General features: G+C 48.2%; 1 protein-coding gene and 1 pseudogene across 1 annotated transcript in view; one reads left to right on the top strand and one right to left on the bottom strand.

Annotated features, from left to right (window-relative positions):
• QDPR (quinoid dihydropteridine reductase) overlaps positions 1-15087 on the bottom strand; it is a 39269-nt gene that overhangs the window by 23081 nt on the left and 1101 nt on the right. Inside the window, exons 2-4 of the mRNA XM_006884516.1 lie at positions 5155-5247; positions 3768-3864; positions 2489-2629 (exon numbers count right to left, since the gene is read on the bottom strand). Of these exons, the coding sequence (XP_006884578.1) occupies positions 2489-2629; positions 3768-3864; positions 5155-5247 (331 nt within the window). The remainder of the gene's footprint in view (positions 1-2488; positions 2630-3767; positions 3865-5154; positions 5248-15087) is intronic.
• On the top strand, positions 13584-13901 carry LOC102844170 (annotated as a pseudogene).

Raw genomic sequence — 15087 nt, 5'->3', positions numbered from 1 at the left:
CGAGGCCACCAGGGCCCCCCTAGAACAACAGAGAAGACAGGGAGAACTGATCAATGCTTTCTAGGAATGAGCGGGCTGGCGATTCTCACTTACAAAGCTGCCCTCATGGTGGTGAAGAGGGTGGAGGGCCCCAAAACAATGTGCATGTCCTGTGCACCAGGACAAACCCCTATGGCCTTACGTGGAAAAAGGATCATTGCAGACTGAATCAAGTCAAGACCTCCAGATGAGAGTCATCTTGGGTTCACTGAGTAGACCCTAAATTCAAGGGTCCTCTCACCACTGGACCAATTGGCAGCATCAGGATGGATGACGAAGAGATTGAGATTGTTCACAGCTTCAGTTTGCTTGGCTCCACAGTCAACACTCTTGGCACCAGCAGTCAGGAAATCAAAAAGCGTATCGCGATGGGAAAATCTGCTGTTAGGGACCTCTCTCGAGTACTCAGGAGCAACAGTGTCTCTCTGGAGACTAAGGTGCGCCTGATACAGGCCATGGTATTTGCAATCGCTTGTTATGCATCAGAGAGTTGGACAATGACTAGGGAGGACAGAAGGAGAGTGGATGCTTTTGAGCTGTGGTGCTGGAGAAGGGTACTGAATGTACCATGGACTGCCAGGAAAACAAACAGATTTATCTTGGAGAGGATTAAACCAAGCTACTCCTTGGAGGCAACGATTCTGGGGCTTCGTCTGACATACTTTGGACATGTTGCCAGGAGGGACGGGTCCTTGGAGAGGGACATCATGCTTGGGAGGGTGGAGGGACAGCGCAGGAGGGGAAGACCCTCTATGAGATGGATTGATTCGGTGACTGGGGTAATTGGGATGGGTGTGTCAGAGGCAGTGCGGTTGGCGCAGGATAGAGCAGGGTTTAGGGCTGTTGTGCATAGGGTCGCTATGAGTCGGAAACGACTCGACGGCACATAACAACAACAACACAAGCCCAGAAAAGTGAAGATCCCACCTCGAGCTCTTCTCATTCTAAAGACCAGGCTACTCCCAGCTGCTGAGCTGTGACACACGAACACAGCATAGTGACATCAATACATCGTCACCAATCAATCCACCACCCATCAGATGCCTTGTCATACTGAGGTGGCCTGCAAGTGGTTACGAGTTTAGAAGTTTATGTCACTGGTATTTCAAAGACAAGTAAGGTCACCAGGATGGGCAAGCCTCCGGGGACCATCCAGACAGACAGACAGACTAAGGAGAAAGACCTGGCAATATACTGCTGACAAACAGCTCCAGGAGCCCTCACAGATGACAAGAGAGCACTGTCCAACACCGTGCCCGAAGGTGAAGTGCCTGGACCGGAAGGTGGTGGTAGGTGAGATGTCTGGGCTGGAAGGCACTCAAAGACACTGTGGCCCTGGTAACAGGATCAAGCACACCACGGCCAGTGAAGATGGTTCAAGACCAGATGGCCTTTCACCTGCTGGCCATGAGGTGACTGTGAGTCAGAACCAGCGGCAACTGACCACCACCAAGAAGTGCGGCCAGAGCGCTGCTGAGAAACACAGACGGCGAGGCTTCATCCCACACGCTTCCGCCCCTGGAGAGGGACATCCTAAACGGGAAGGCAGAGCGTCAGAGGAAGAGAGGAAGACCTTCAGTGAGATGGATGAACCCAGGGACGGCAACAATGGGCTTCAGCACACACGAGATTAGGAGGCTGGCACAGGACCTGACAGAGCTTTATCCTGGTACACAGCGTAGCTAGACAGCGGAGATGATGGCACTGAACCCCAGCACATGATACCAATCACTACCAAGCAGAGCATCAGAGAGCTGGACAGTGAATAAGGATGACAGAAGAATCAACGCCTTTGAGCTGTGGTGCTGGAGACAAGTACGGAATATCCCACAGACTGCCAAGACAACAATCAGATACGTCTTGGAGAAGGTGCGCCCAGAGCACTCCTTGGAGGCAAAGATGATGAAGCTTTGCGTCCCACACTTCAGGCATGCTGCCAGGAGAACAACTGCTTGGAAGGGATCTCATGTTTGAAAAGGTGGAGGGAAGGCGAAGGAGAGGAGGCCCCTCAGTCAGGTGGATTGGCACAGTGACTGCAGCAGTGGCCTTACGTGTGTCAGAGATTGTGAGGATGGCGCTGGACAGGACAGGGTTCAGATCTGTTATTCACAGGGTCACTGTGACTTGCGATGGCACCTACCAACAACAACAAACCATGACAGAGGTAAAACCAATCACAGGTAACCCCATCGTAGGTAACCTCATCGTAGGTAACCCCGATGGACAGGAGGTACCTGATCACAGCCTCCGTTAACCATCAGGAACGCCAGGATGAACACAAATGAGAAAGCATCAGGTTGATGCCTCCCAAGAAGAGTCAGACTAGTATGACTGGAAAGCGCCGGTGAGGTGCTTATAATGGTGAAGAGCATCACCGTCAGCCCTCCGGTGGGAGCACCTGGCGAGCAGGTGTGAGTCCCCACCGCCACCCAAGTGGATGAAGGCTTACCAGGGGTCCCGTCCAGGGCGGCCTTGGCGCCGGCCAAGGTCAGCAGACCTCCCTCCTTGAGGTGCTTGGTGGCCAGGTGGCTGGAGATGGTCGACGTCCACATGCTCTGCTTCCACATCAGGTCGCAGTTTTTAAAGAGAGCTGAGTGAAAAACGACACCCCAGTTCAACATGCAGTGACGGAACTCAACTATAAACTCAGCCCAGCCACCCTCCCACTCAAAGCTCGCTCTCACAGCCACCCACCCCCAGACCCACCACAAGCTATAACACACAGAGGTCAGGTCTGGAGGTAAGGAAGACATGGGTTCAAATCCAGGCTGTGTGACCACCAAGGGCTCACCATCCTCCAGGGCTCCTTGGGTAAAATTTTAGCCAATGAGTAAGACTGTCACACAGACGTGGCTCACAGTGGTTCACTCAGTCATCCTTTGTGGGAAGCCGAATATCAAATTTAATATTAATAATAAACCAAATGCTATTATCAGGATATAAGGGAGGCGTAATACAAGCTGGAGTTCACCCTGAGGCTCTAAAGCATTCCTTAAGAGTCAACATTGTTATTAGTTTGTATTTACTGAATTTCTCCCTCCTGAGATTGGCATAAGGTAAACAATAGAGAAGAACTCCGCCTTTATCTGCAAAAGACTTCCCCAGGATCCTTTGTTTTTGTTTTCTACTCCCTTGTGATTATCCTTCGTTTACCTTTCTGAGGATTCTCAATAAATACACAGAGAGGCCTGGCTTGGCCCCTTCAGTAGTCAGGACTGCTGGCCCCCTGTCTTTACTCTCTCTTATCTCATTCTTGGTAGTCTGTCTCATTATTATTTTACCCTCAGTCTGCAACAATCCTTCACCGAAACATCTACGTGTGGGCCAGGACATGAGAATCCAGCCTGAGCAAAGAGCAAGCCAGATGGAGCCCTCCTGGGCTCACCACCGTCCAGCAGGGAAGACCAGGCCCCAAACAAATCAACCAGAAAAAAAGGTGCTGAGTGTCCTGGGAGCAGCACTTGGGTGATCCCACCCTCAGCTGTTACGTGAAGGGCGGAGATCTTAAGTGCCTAGGAAGAAAGGTCTGGCAATCCAGTTCCGAAAACTCAGCCCCTGAAACCCCTACAGGGAAGAATCCTACTCCCGACACACACGGGGTTGTGATGAGTCACAGTGGGGATGTTTGTGGTCCCTGCATCACAGAGCTTATGCAAAGAGTCAAGGAGACAGACAGAAAAGCAGCTGAACAAACACCAGAAGGAAAAGTTAACCCAGAAAAGACTCACACTTGGACTTGGCGTTGCCCCCGGCCCATCCTCCAGCCACGCAAAGGATGGCGTCCACCTTGCTGTCACCCAGCAGCTTCCCGACATCAGCGGTCACCTTGAAGAAAGAGGGCAAAGGGAGACCCAGCCTGCAACATAAGCTGGGCAGGAAGGCTTTGACAGAGGCCCCCGCTGTGTGTCTGCTTGTTCAGTCACTGTACAAAACTTTGTAATTAATATTCGGATCATCAGAAGCAGTACCAAGCTCACAAAAGCATCCTGGGAGTGGAGCCAAAAAAAAAAAAAAAATCAAAAGAAAATTCTAAGGGAGCCCTGGTGGCTGAGTGGTAAGGAGTTAGGCTGCCAACACAAAGTCACATGGTTCAAATCCACCAGCTGCTCCAAAGGAGAAAGATGGACAATCTCCTCCTTTGCAACTTAAATCCTCTGAAAATCTGCTGGAGAATCAGCTTTGGGTCAGTTCTGAATTGATGGTACGTAACAAGAAGAATATTTTAAGGGTAGGTACCATATCCATCTCTGAAGTAACACAATTTATAAAACTCAAAAACTCACTGCCATTGAGTCAGAACCGACTCATGGCTGATTTTCCAGCAGGTTTTTTCAAGGCTGCTAATCGCATGGGAGCAAACTGTCCATCTTTCTTCTCTAGGGTAACTGGTAGATTTGAACTGGGTACCCTTGGGTTGGCAGCACAACTTCTTATCCATTAGGTCACCAGTTGTTGCTGTGGGCTGTGAAGTCAGAACCAACTCACAGCTGACCCTCCAGCAGGTTTTCAGAGGCTGTAAATCACACGAGAGGAATTAGCCAATTCTCCCACAGAGAAGCTACCAGAGCTCCCTATAATTAGTAAAGAAAGATAAAAAAAGGTTTTGAAAATTGCCCAGAGCTTCACTATTCACAGCTAATGCTCATTTTGGTGTATTTCTTTGTATGGTTTCCTTCTAGTTGAAAGAAGAAAAAAAAACAAGCAAAAAAAATTCAATCTACCATTATGGTCAATCTAGAATGGTCACAGTGAGCGATCTGCTTGTTTGTCTGAGGTGATCTGGAGAAGCAGTGCAATTTTAAGGTTAAGTTTTTTAAGGGATCATAAGATATAAAACACTAGCGATCTCAACTTGTAAAGAGGCTAAATATAAATTATGCACCAAAATAGAAGAGGCCAAAATGCAGACAGTAGGTTAACTAGAAGTGGATGGTATACAATGAATGATCTTCCTCGTGGCTTGTTTGTTTTCACCTTTTATAAATGTTATGCTAGAAGCTTGGCTCTTTCATAATCTGAGAAGCCAGACTTTGGCAACAGAAGGGCAGGGTGCAGGGGGAATCTCTCCGGGGCTTCTGCCTGTGGGATTCCCTGGCCGGCTTGCTTGGTCATTACCTGGTCTGCCTGCTCGGTAAAGGAGTCTGTCATTTTAACGACCACGCTGGCGCTGGCCTCCTCATTCTCCACCACGTCGATGCTGGCCACCCACTGGAGGACAGGACACACAGATTAGGTGAGGAAATAAAGCCTCCATTATTCCCACAAAGATCCAGCCCAGAAACGGGGAGCCAGGCCAGAAGAAAAAAGAGCCAATCCACTCAAGTCAATGGCCACTCACAGGACCCCCGCACAACTTCCCTCCACCGTGTGTTCAACAGCTGATTTTCCTAAAGTGAATCACCAGGACTTTCTTCCAAGGTACCTCTAGGTGAGTATGAATGCCAGCCCTTCCATTAGCAGCCAAGTATACTGTTACCCATTTGGACTATTTTATCAGGGAGAATGGAGAGTTCTTCCCTCTTATTTTTCACTTAAAGTGTTTCTTTGAGAATTCTTATGGTTGCATAATTTTTTTTTTCTGGCCTCTTTTGAGGAGTATTTTTTTTCCTCTAAATTTTCATTTGCTTGGGTGAAAGTTTACACATCACATTGTGTTTTACTCACTCCTCCAAACATATTCTGTTTTATAACACTGATGACTCAACTCACATGTACCTGACCGTCCAGTGAGTTTCCTGAGGCTGTAAAATGACAGGAGGGAACTGTCCTTCGTTCTCCCACGGACCCACTGTTGTTGTTGTTTGCTGTCAGGTTGGAACTAACCCACAGCTGACCCTCTGGTAGGTTTTCAGAGGCAGTAATAGCACAGGAGGAGACTGCCCATCCTTTTCACATAGAGCAGGTGGTAGTCTTGAACCGTACGCCTTGGGGTTGGTAACACAACTTCTTACCACTAAACCACGAGAGCTCCCAGGTGGCAAAGGTTTGGAAAGGTCCATTAAGTATTTGAGACAGGGGGAACTGGAGATGTCTAGTATATATGTTATCAAACGAGAGGTCAAGTCCTAGGACACAAAAGCAGAAGCTCGCAGCATATAGATTACTTAGAGACTCAGGATTAGACGAGTTCAGATCAGAAGTGACCAGCAGGAGGAGAACTGTAGTGCAAACCCTGGACCTCAGGGCACCCCTATATGAAGTAAGGCTTGGAGGGTGACAATAAATTAAACTGAGAAGGAGGAGCCCACCAGATGGGAGCATAATAGGAGAGGAGGTAGCCTTAAAGTCAAACAAAGGGGGAATTTTCAAGCAGCAAGGAGATACTGGATGCATCAAATGCTGTTGATGGGGACTGAGAATTGGTCACTGAGTGTAGCCACAGAGAGGCAACCTCAAGAAGAGAGGTTTCAATGGAGTGGAAGGAGGCAATCAGGGTATGTTTAAGAGTGGAAGGAGAGGATGTAGAGGCGAAGAGTCTAGACAGTCTTTCTGGAGAGTTCTACTGTAAACAGCAGAGAAACTCACCGACAGATGGCAGAGAAGTGGGGTGGACTCAGCCCTCCAGAGAAGCGTCACCTCTCAATCAGGAGCACAACACCCCATGGATTATGCCACCACAGCTCACCGGGGCAGCATTCATTACAATCCCGTCTCACATAACTTCGGGCATTTTCGAAGGCGGGGACAGTCCTTGGAGAGGGACATCATGCTTGGAAAGGTGGAGGGTCAATATAAAAGAAGATCTTCAACAAGATGGACTGGCATAGTAGCAGTGGGTTCAAATGTGTCAGAGAAGATGAGGATGGCACAGGATAGGACAGGGTTCAGATCCATTGTGCAAAAGGTCACTATCAACTTGACGGCACAAAACAACAATCAACAACCCCTTAGTGCCTATTTCCTTTTCCTTCAAAAAGTCTTCTTAAAAAGGCCAAGTAGTGCAGCAATGAATGAATGGAAATCCAAAATCTCTGTAAATGCTCATTAAAATTCTTTTTAAAAAATAAATAAAAAAGAAAAGGTCAAGTAGGCTTCTTGCCATTTTTACAGACTTGGGGGGCTTCTCTTTGAAATGGCCTCAATAAAGAAAATATACTCTTTCTCCTCGTCTCTTCTCTTCCCTTTTCTCTCTGCCCCCCCTTCCCTCTCTGAAATGGCCTCAGTAAAGAAAACAGTCTCTCTCCCCCTCCCTCCTTCCCTCCTTCTCCCTGAAATGGCCTCAGTAAATATTTTCTTGCTCTCTTTCTCTCTCTCTCCCCCCACCTTCTCTTTTTCTCTTCCCCCCTCACCCCCTCTCTCTTTCTCCCTGCAATTCTCCCTCCCTCCTTCTCTCAGCTTCTCAGAGCCCACAGCGATCAAACTGCCTGCTGTCATAAAGATCTGGGTTTGTTTTCCCTTGAGAGAAAGGCCGTTAACAAACACTGGTGGTTGCCCCAGTCAGCAGGGGAATTCAGGACAAACTGTGTGACCCACAGCACAAGCGGGCAGAAGGGCTGCAGGGCTCCATCCACTGAGCTCTGCATATTCAGCCTTTACGTACAAAGGACGCAACTTCTTTCTTTCATCTCTGTGATCTCGGTAGTGGATTATCTTGGGGTGCACCGTGTTACAGGTTGTGGGGAAGCCAATTTTGTTTTTAATTCTATTTCCCCAATGGCAGGTAAGAGGCGTACGTGAAAATCTGTCAGAGAAAGGAGCTGGCAAGCTGGACTTCACCGTCTTCTCTTCACCGGGACTATTGGGGGGAAGCTCACCTACTCTCGGTGTCCATTACCCATAGTCCGTCAGTCTATAGTGCTGTGGCAGCTTGGGTGTTGCTATGTGGCTGGACATTACACCACCCAGCTGTCAAACACCAGCAGCATCCTTCACAGTGGACAGATTTCAGCGCTTTCTACACTAAGAAAGACTAGGAGGAAAAGCCTGGTGTTTTACTGCCAAAAATGTTTGAAACACCTCACAACTCACTGTCATTGAGCTGGAACCTACTCACAGCTGATCTTCCGTTGGTCCAAAGCTATGAAAGGCAGGAGAGGCGACAGGCTATGTTTCTCCTGTGGAATCTCTGGTGGATTCCAGTTGTCAGAGAGTTTTATCATTGTTGTTATTGTTATGTGCCATCAAGTGGTCTGCAGCTCATAGTGACATGTACAACAGCCCTAAACCCTGCTCTGTCCTGTGCCAATCTTACTGTCTCTCACACACCTACCCCCATTACCCCAGTGACTGAATCACTCCACCCCATCAAGGGTCTTCCTCTCCTGTACTGTCCCTCCACCGTCCCATGTATGACGTCCCTCTCCAAGGACAGATCCCACCTTGCAACCTGTCCAAAATATGTCAGACAAAGCTTCAGAAGCCTTGCTTCCAAGGAGCAGCCTGGTTTAACCCTTAGCCAACAATAACAACAACAACAACAAAATCTATGGATCACAAAAGAATACTGTACAACTACAACAAGCTGCTTTGTGGGGAAAAGAATAGAAATCTCTTCCCGTGCTATTTACTGCCTCTGAGGGTCGGCTCTGGGTCGGTTCTGACTGGACCATACAAAGCAATAACACAACAATAATGAAGACGGTGCAGGGCCGGGTGGCATATCATTCTGTTCTACGTGGGGTCACCGTGAATAAAGCTGGGACAAGGGCCCCCAGCAATCACCCTGCTGTGTCCCATCCCGATCCATCTCTCAACACCTCAAGGATCCCTCTCCACCCCACCTCTTAGAGTCACACTGTCACTTCCTGAGAGGTTCCCAGGGCAGGGCCAGCAAACCTCTTCCGTGAAAGTCCACACAGGAAGCATCTCAGACCTTGCCAGGCATATATAGACTCTGCCTTGACTACAACCAGAGACGACATGCAAATCCATGAGCATGGCTGTGTCACAAAACCTGACACCCTGAAATCCGAATTGTCATTCTTTTTCCTCTATCACGAGTAAGAGCTCAGACAGCCTAGCAGTGGTAAGAAGCTGCGCCACAATCCCAAAGGCAAGCGGTTCGCATCCACTAATTGCTCTGCATAAGGATAAGCAATATCATCTCAGGCGATACACAGCCTCTGAAAACCCACTGGAGCGTCGGCTACAGGTCAGTTCCAACTCGATGGCACACGACAATAACAATTTCATGAAATAGTATTCTTTTATTTCTGAGTCCCCCTCTTTTATTATAATTATGACTTCTTGTTGTTGTTGTTATGTGCCGTCGAGTCGTTTGCGACTCATAGTGACCCCATGCACAACAGCCCTAAACCCTGCTCTGTCCTGCGCCAACCGCACTGCCTCTGACACACCCATCCCAATTACCCCAGTCACCGAATCAATCCATCTCATAGAGGGTCTTCCCCTCCTGCGCTGTCCCTCCACCCTCCCAAGCATGTTGTCCCTCTCCAAGGACCCGTCCCTCCTGGCAACATGTCCAAAGTATGTCAGACGAAGCCCCAGAATCCTTGCCTCCAAGGAGTAGCTTGGTTTAATCCTCTCCAAGATGAATCTGTTTTTCTGGCAGTCCATGGTACATTTAATACTCTTCTCCAGCACCACAACTCAAAGGCATCAACTCTCCTTCTGTCCTCTCTAGTCATTGTCCAACTCTCTGATGCATAACAAGCGATTGCAAAGACCATGGCCTGTATCAGGCACACCTTAGTCTCCAGAGAGACACCGTTGCTCCTGAGTACTTAAGAGAGGTCCCTAACAGCAGACTTTCCCATCACAATACGCTTTTTGATTTCCTGACTGCTGGTGCCAAGAGTGTTGACCGTGGAGCCGAGCAAACTGAAGCTGTGAACAATCTCAATCTCTTCGCCATCCATCCTGACGCTGCCAACTGGTAATTTTATAATTATAATTACAATTATATTATATTTAAAATATTATATGTAAAATAATTATTATAATACTGATTTCTTTACAAAGTTCTAACACATTGTTTTTCACATCAGATCTTTCCCATTTCCTTCACACACACCCCCACCCATTAAATTGTGTGACCCTATGATTAACACACATCCCCCCAATCTTCACCCCTCTGCTTCCACCCTCCCCCCCTTGGATCTTCATACTCTTTCTTTTGATTTTTCTCCCCCCAACCATTTGAAAATGTACAGCCATTCTTATCTGCAACAGTATTCTTAAAACTCTAAGGCGCTCACTGCCTTGGACTCAATTAAGCTGAAACTCCCTTGGGGTCCTGAGGCTGCAAATCGTAGAACGCCCATCTTTCTCCCAAGAAGCAGCTGTTGGATTCTGAGAGTCAAGGTCTTCAGGTCAGCAGCACACCTCCCGGCCCACTACGCCATCTGAGTTCCCCTGGGGTTGAAGGACTGTGCAATCAGGGACGTTTTCTGATGGGTTTTTGTTCTGTTGGGCTTTTTTTTTATTATTATTAAACATCAACTGAAATATATTTTTGGTTTAAAAACTTTTTAATTCTACAACATTTTTTTCAACTTTTGTTTTTATTTTTCTACTAGTTTATTTATAACATTCAAATACAAATTTGAACAAATTCTTTCAACTGGGCTTTTTTAACCACTTCTGATAAATCCTCAGAACCACCTGCTCCACAACAGAACAAAACCCTGCCTGCTCCTGTATCATCCTCACAATCATGGCAACGTTTCGGGCCACCCTTAATGTCACCGCTTAAGGTCGTCTCCGACTCTGTATTTTACCAAGTATGCTGTCCTTCCCCCGGCGCCGGCACCTCATTCCATGCCCCAAGTCTCATCAGCCCTCCTCCGAAGAAGCACGCTGTGTTACCATCAGGTTACCCGAGTATGACTCATGGCGACCCTCTGAGCCACAGATCTGTCCTACGCTGTGTCGTTCTCATCATCTCTGACCTAGCCCAACACATTGCTAGTATCACTGCGTCAATACCTCTCATGAGGGTCTTCCTCTCTTTCACTGAGCCTCCTCCGCCTTTGCAAGCATGATGTCCCTCTCCAAGGAACAGTCGCTCCTAACAACATGCCCAAAATACACGGGACAAATCTTCACCATCCTTGCCAACAAGGAGCACTCTGGCTCCACTTTCTACGAGACATATCTGTTTGTTCTCTCAGCCATCCGTGGTATGTGCAATACCCTTCTCCAACACCACAGCTCAAAGGCATCAACTCTTCTTCTGTCGTCTTCATTCACTGTCCAGCGCTCAGATGCATAGCAAGTGATGGAAAAGGCCACGGCCCGAATCAGGTGAACCTTATATTAGTCTTTTAGCCCATAGGAGAAAGACTAGAACCTGCTTTTATGAAGCATGCTACAGAGATGGATAAAATCAGGGGCAGGGGTGGGTCCTGGTTTGCCCACCTCCACCCTTCAGTAGGGAGTACCTGCATTGTGAGGATAGTTAAGCGCTTAAAAGGTTGGTGGTTCAGGCCCAGCCAGTGGCACTCCAGGAAGACAGGCCTGGTGATCAGCTTCTGATGGGTCACAGCCTTGAAATTCCCAAAGCACATTTCCACTCTGCACAGGGAGCAGGTGTCTGTGATTTGGAATCAACCCAGCAGCACGTGTTTTGACTTCATAGCCCCCAGATCATAATGGAGTAGGCTTTGGGTTCAGGAATCGGACAGACTCAGGCTTAAACTTAAATCCCCTTTTCTACGACGATGGCGCCGAAAGCGAAGAAGGAAGCCCCTGCCCCTCCCAAAACTGAAGCCAAAGCACAGGCATTAAAGGCCAAGAAGGCATCCTGAAGGGCATCCACAGCCAATAAAATAAGATCCGCACGTCACCCACCTTCCGGAGGCCTAAGACGCTGAGACTCCGAAGTCAGCCCAAGTACCCCCAGAAGGCACCCCCAGGAGAAACAAGCTTAATCACTATGCCATCATCAAGTTTCCCTGACCGCTGAGTCAGCCATGAAGAAGACAGAAGATAACAACACACTTGTGTTCACTGTGGATGTCAAGGCCAACAAGCACCAAATTAAACAAGCTGTAAAGAAGCTCTATGACACTGATGTGGCCAAGGTCAACACTTTGATTAGGCCTGATGGAGAGAAGAAGGCCTACGTTTGGCTTTCTCCTGACTATGATGCTTTAGATGTTGCCAACAAAATTGGGATCATCTAACAGCTTCAGTTTGCTCGGCTCCACCGTCAACATTGTAGGCACCAGCAGCCGGGAAATAAAAAAACGTATCGTGATAGGAAAGTCTGCTGTTAGGGACCTCTCTAAAGTACTCAGGAGCAACGGTGTCTCTCTGGAGACTAAGGTGCACCTGATACAGGCCATGGTCTTTGCAATTGCTTGTTATGCATTAGAGAGTTGGAGAATGACTAGGGAGGATAGAAGGAAAATTGATGCCTTTGAGCTGTGGTGCTGGAGAAGAGTACTGAATGTACCATGGACTGCCAAGAAAACAAACAGATCCATCCTGGAGAGGGTTAAACCAGGCTACTCCTTGGAGGCAAGGATTCTGGGGCTTCGTCTGACATACTTTGGACATGTTGTAAGGAGGGACAGGTCCTTGGAGAGGGACATCATGCTTGGGAGGGTGGAGGGCCGGCGCAGGAGGGGAAGACCCTCTGTGAGGTGGATTGATTCCATGACTGGGGCAATCGGGATGGGTGTGTCAGAGGCAATGTGATTGGCACAGATAGAGCAGGGTTTAGGGCTGTTGTACATAGGGTTACTATGAGTCGCAAACAACTCGACGGCACATAATAACAACAACAACAACAACAACAACAAACTGAGTCCAGCTGGCTAATTCTAAATACAAATTTTTCTCACCAAAAGAAAAAAGAAATCCCAACTTTTCCTCACACCGGGCATCTCACTTTGGGCTCTGTGTCTCAGGTGCCAGAGGTAAAATGGGGTCTTCACCTGGGAGGTTAAGAATAACTGAGATGAGGAGATGGCCTCACTGCCCAAGACCCCTTAGTCTGCCCTCAAACCCAGAGTCCAGGCTCTCCCCCAGCTCTGACACAGAGCATCCATTCACCACAACTCCAGCTTCTCTGCCCTGGGGCCCAGGGGACACTGAGACAAAATCTCCACCCCAGCCTCCTGGGAGTCTGCAGGGTTGAAGGGAAGACAAAGGTAAACCAGCACTCTGGAGAAGCTAAGCACCCCAGAAGGTGGAAACCACAGACACTGTGTCTGCAAGAGGAGGGGAAGACACACCAACAGGGTCAGTTATAGAAAGGGTACAGCGAGGATGGCAGGAAAGTCCAAATACATACAAACAGGTGACACAGTGGTTAGTGCTCACTGGGGAAAAAGCCCTGAGAACTCACTCACAGCGGCCCCCCCAGTGGATGACTGAGGCTGGGAATGGCACCGCCCGTCCTTCTCCAGCACAGGGAATGGTGAAGCCCACTGCCAGCGAGGCACTGCCTTTACAGAGCTGGTCTCAAAGAACTAGGCATCCCAGCTGCTGGCAATCTGAATCCCCAGGCAGCTACTCCACAAGCGAAGAACGAGGCAGTTGGCTTCCACAAAGATCACAGCTTCGACCAAGCTCTGTCTGGTTTTCGGGTCCATACGTTCAGGTCTTACGTCGCTCATCAGACCCGAACGGCCAAGATGGTGAAGCAGATTGAAAGCAAGGAAGATTTTACGGCATGCCTGAACGGTGCTGGAGACAAACTCGTAGTGGTCGACTTCTCAGCCATATGGTGTGGGCCTTGCAAAATGATTAAGCCTTTTTATCCTTCCCTGTCTGAAAAGTTTAGCAACGTGGTGTTCCTCGAAGTGGATGTGGATGACTGTCAGGATGTTGCTTCAGAGTGTAAAGTCAAACGCATGCCAACGTTTCCGTTTTATAAAAAGGGACAAAAGGTGGGTGAATTTTCTGGTGCTAACAAGGAAAAGCTTGAAACCACCATAAGTGAACTGATTTAATCATATTTACTGAAAACAACCAGGTGTCAGCTGTTTAAAACTTTTTTTTCTACCACAAAAAGATCAAGTATGAAGATTATATGCCTGATTGCCATCTGATTATAAATGACAATAAAATATTAATTCTACCCTTTAAAAAAAAAAAGATCGCAGCTTAATCTTCTCCAGCTGTCATTGTTGTTATTGTTACTGCTGTTGTTGTGTGTCATGCAGTCGGAACAGACCCCATCAGGAGTCAGAAATGAACGTGACGGCAAATGGGTTAATGTTTTTATTTTGGTGGGTTGGTTTTGGTTTTGTTTTCAAAGATGGCCTAGCAGTAAAGCGTGGTATTGCCACCCCAAAGGAAAGGGGTTCGAATCCACCAGCTTCTTCACAGGAGGAAGACGGGCACTCTCCTCCCTTGTGATTTACTGCCTCTGAAACCCCACGAGAGGGTCAGTTCCAACCTGACCCTAACACGACAACTTTAGTCACTAAGATGCTAACTGACAGATTATAGATTCCACTACACCCAGAGGCACCTCAGAAGAAAGGTCTGGCAATCCACTTGCAAAAATCCACCCCCTGCAAATATTACGGATTTCTAGTTCAACACACATGGGGTCACCAGGATTCAGAGCTGACTGGAAGAGCAACTGTTGTTGTTGTTTGGGGGACTCTTTGCAGGGCCCTCTGTTACCATCATCTAGCTCTGGGGACCTGCAGACCCTTCAAAGCAGTGTTTCCAGGTTCACAGCGTGTGGACAGGACAGCGTGGGGTGGACCGAGTCCTTTTAAAGTCCCTGGAGAAGGAGATCACACTTGGAAGGGCAGAGGGTCTGCAAAGAAGACCCTAGATGAGATGAACTACTCAATGACTAGCAATGGGGTCAGGTGTGTCAGAGACGGTGACATTGGCTCAGAGAAGACAGGATTCATTGTTTCTGTTCATAGGGTCACAGTGGACTTGAGGGCACATAACAAATACAACAACACATCCCTTTCTGAGTGAGAAGAAAATCCTAGGACAGTTTCTCTGGGTGTAGGGAAACCCATCCCCCAGGCTGGGGACACTGTTAAATCAATGTGCTGTCTGGCCCTGCAGAGTCCTGGGTGGACTTTGAGCAAGTGACAGCTGCACAGACACAGGGCGAGTCTCCTCTGTGCTGAGCCCTGAGGGGACAGGATCCTTGTCCAGGCCCCA

The sequence above is a fragment of the Elephantulus edwardii genome, unplaced genomic scaffold, assembly GCF_000299155.1.
Source record: "Elephantulus edwardii isolate Elephantulus edwardi_28Jun2011 unplaced genomic scaffold, EleEdw1.0 scaffold00035, whole genome shotgun sequence".
Taxonomy (NCBI): domain Eukaryota; kingdom Metazoa; phylum Chordata; class Mammalia; order Macroscelidea; family Macroscelididae; genus Elephantulus; species Elephantulus edwardii.
This window is presented reverse-complemented; position numbering and strand designations above follow the sequence as displayed.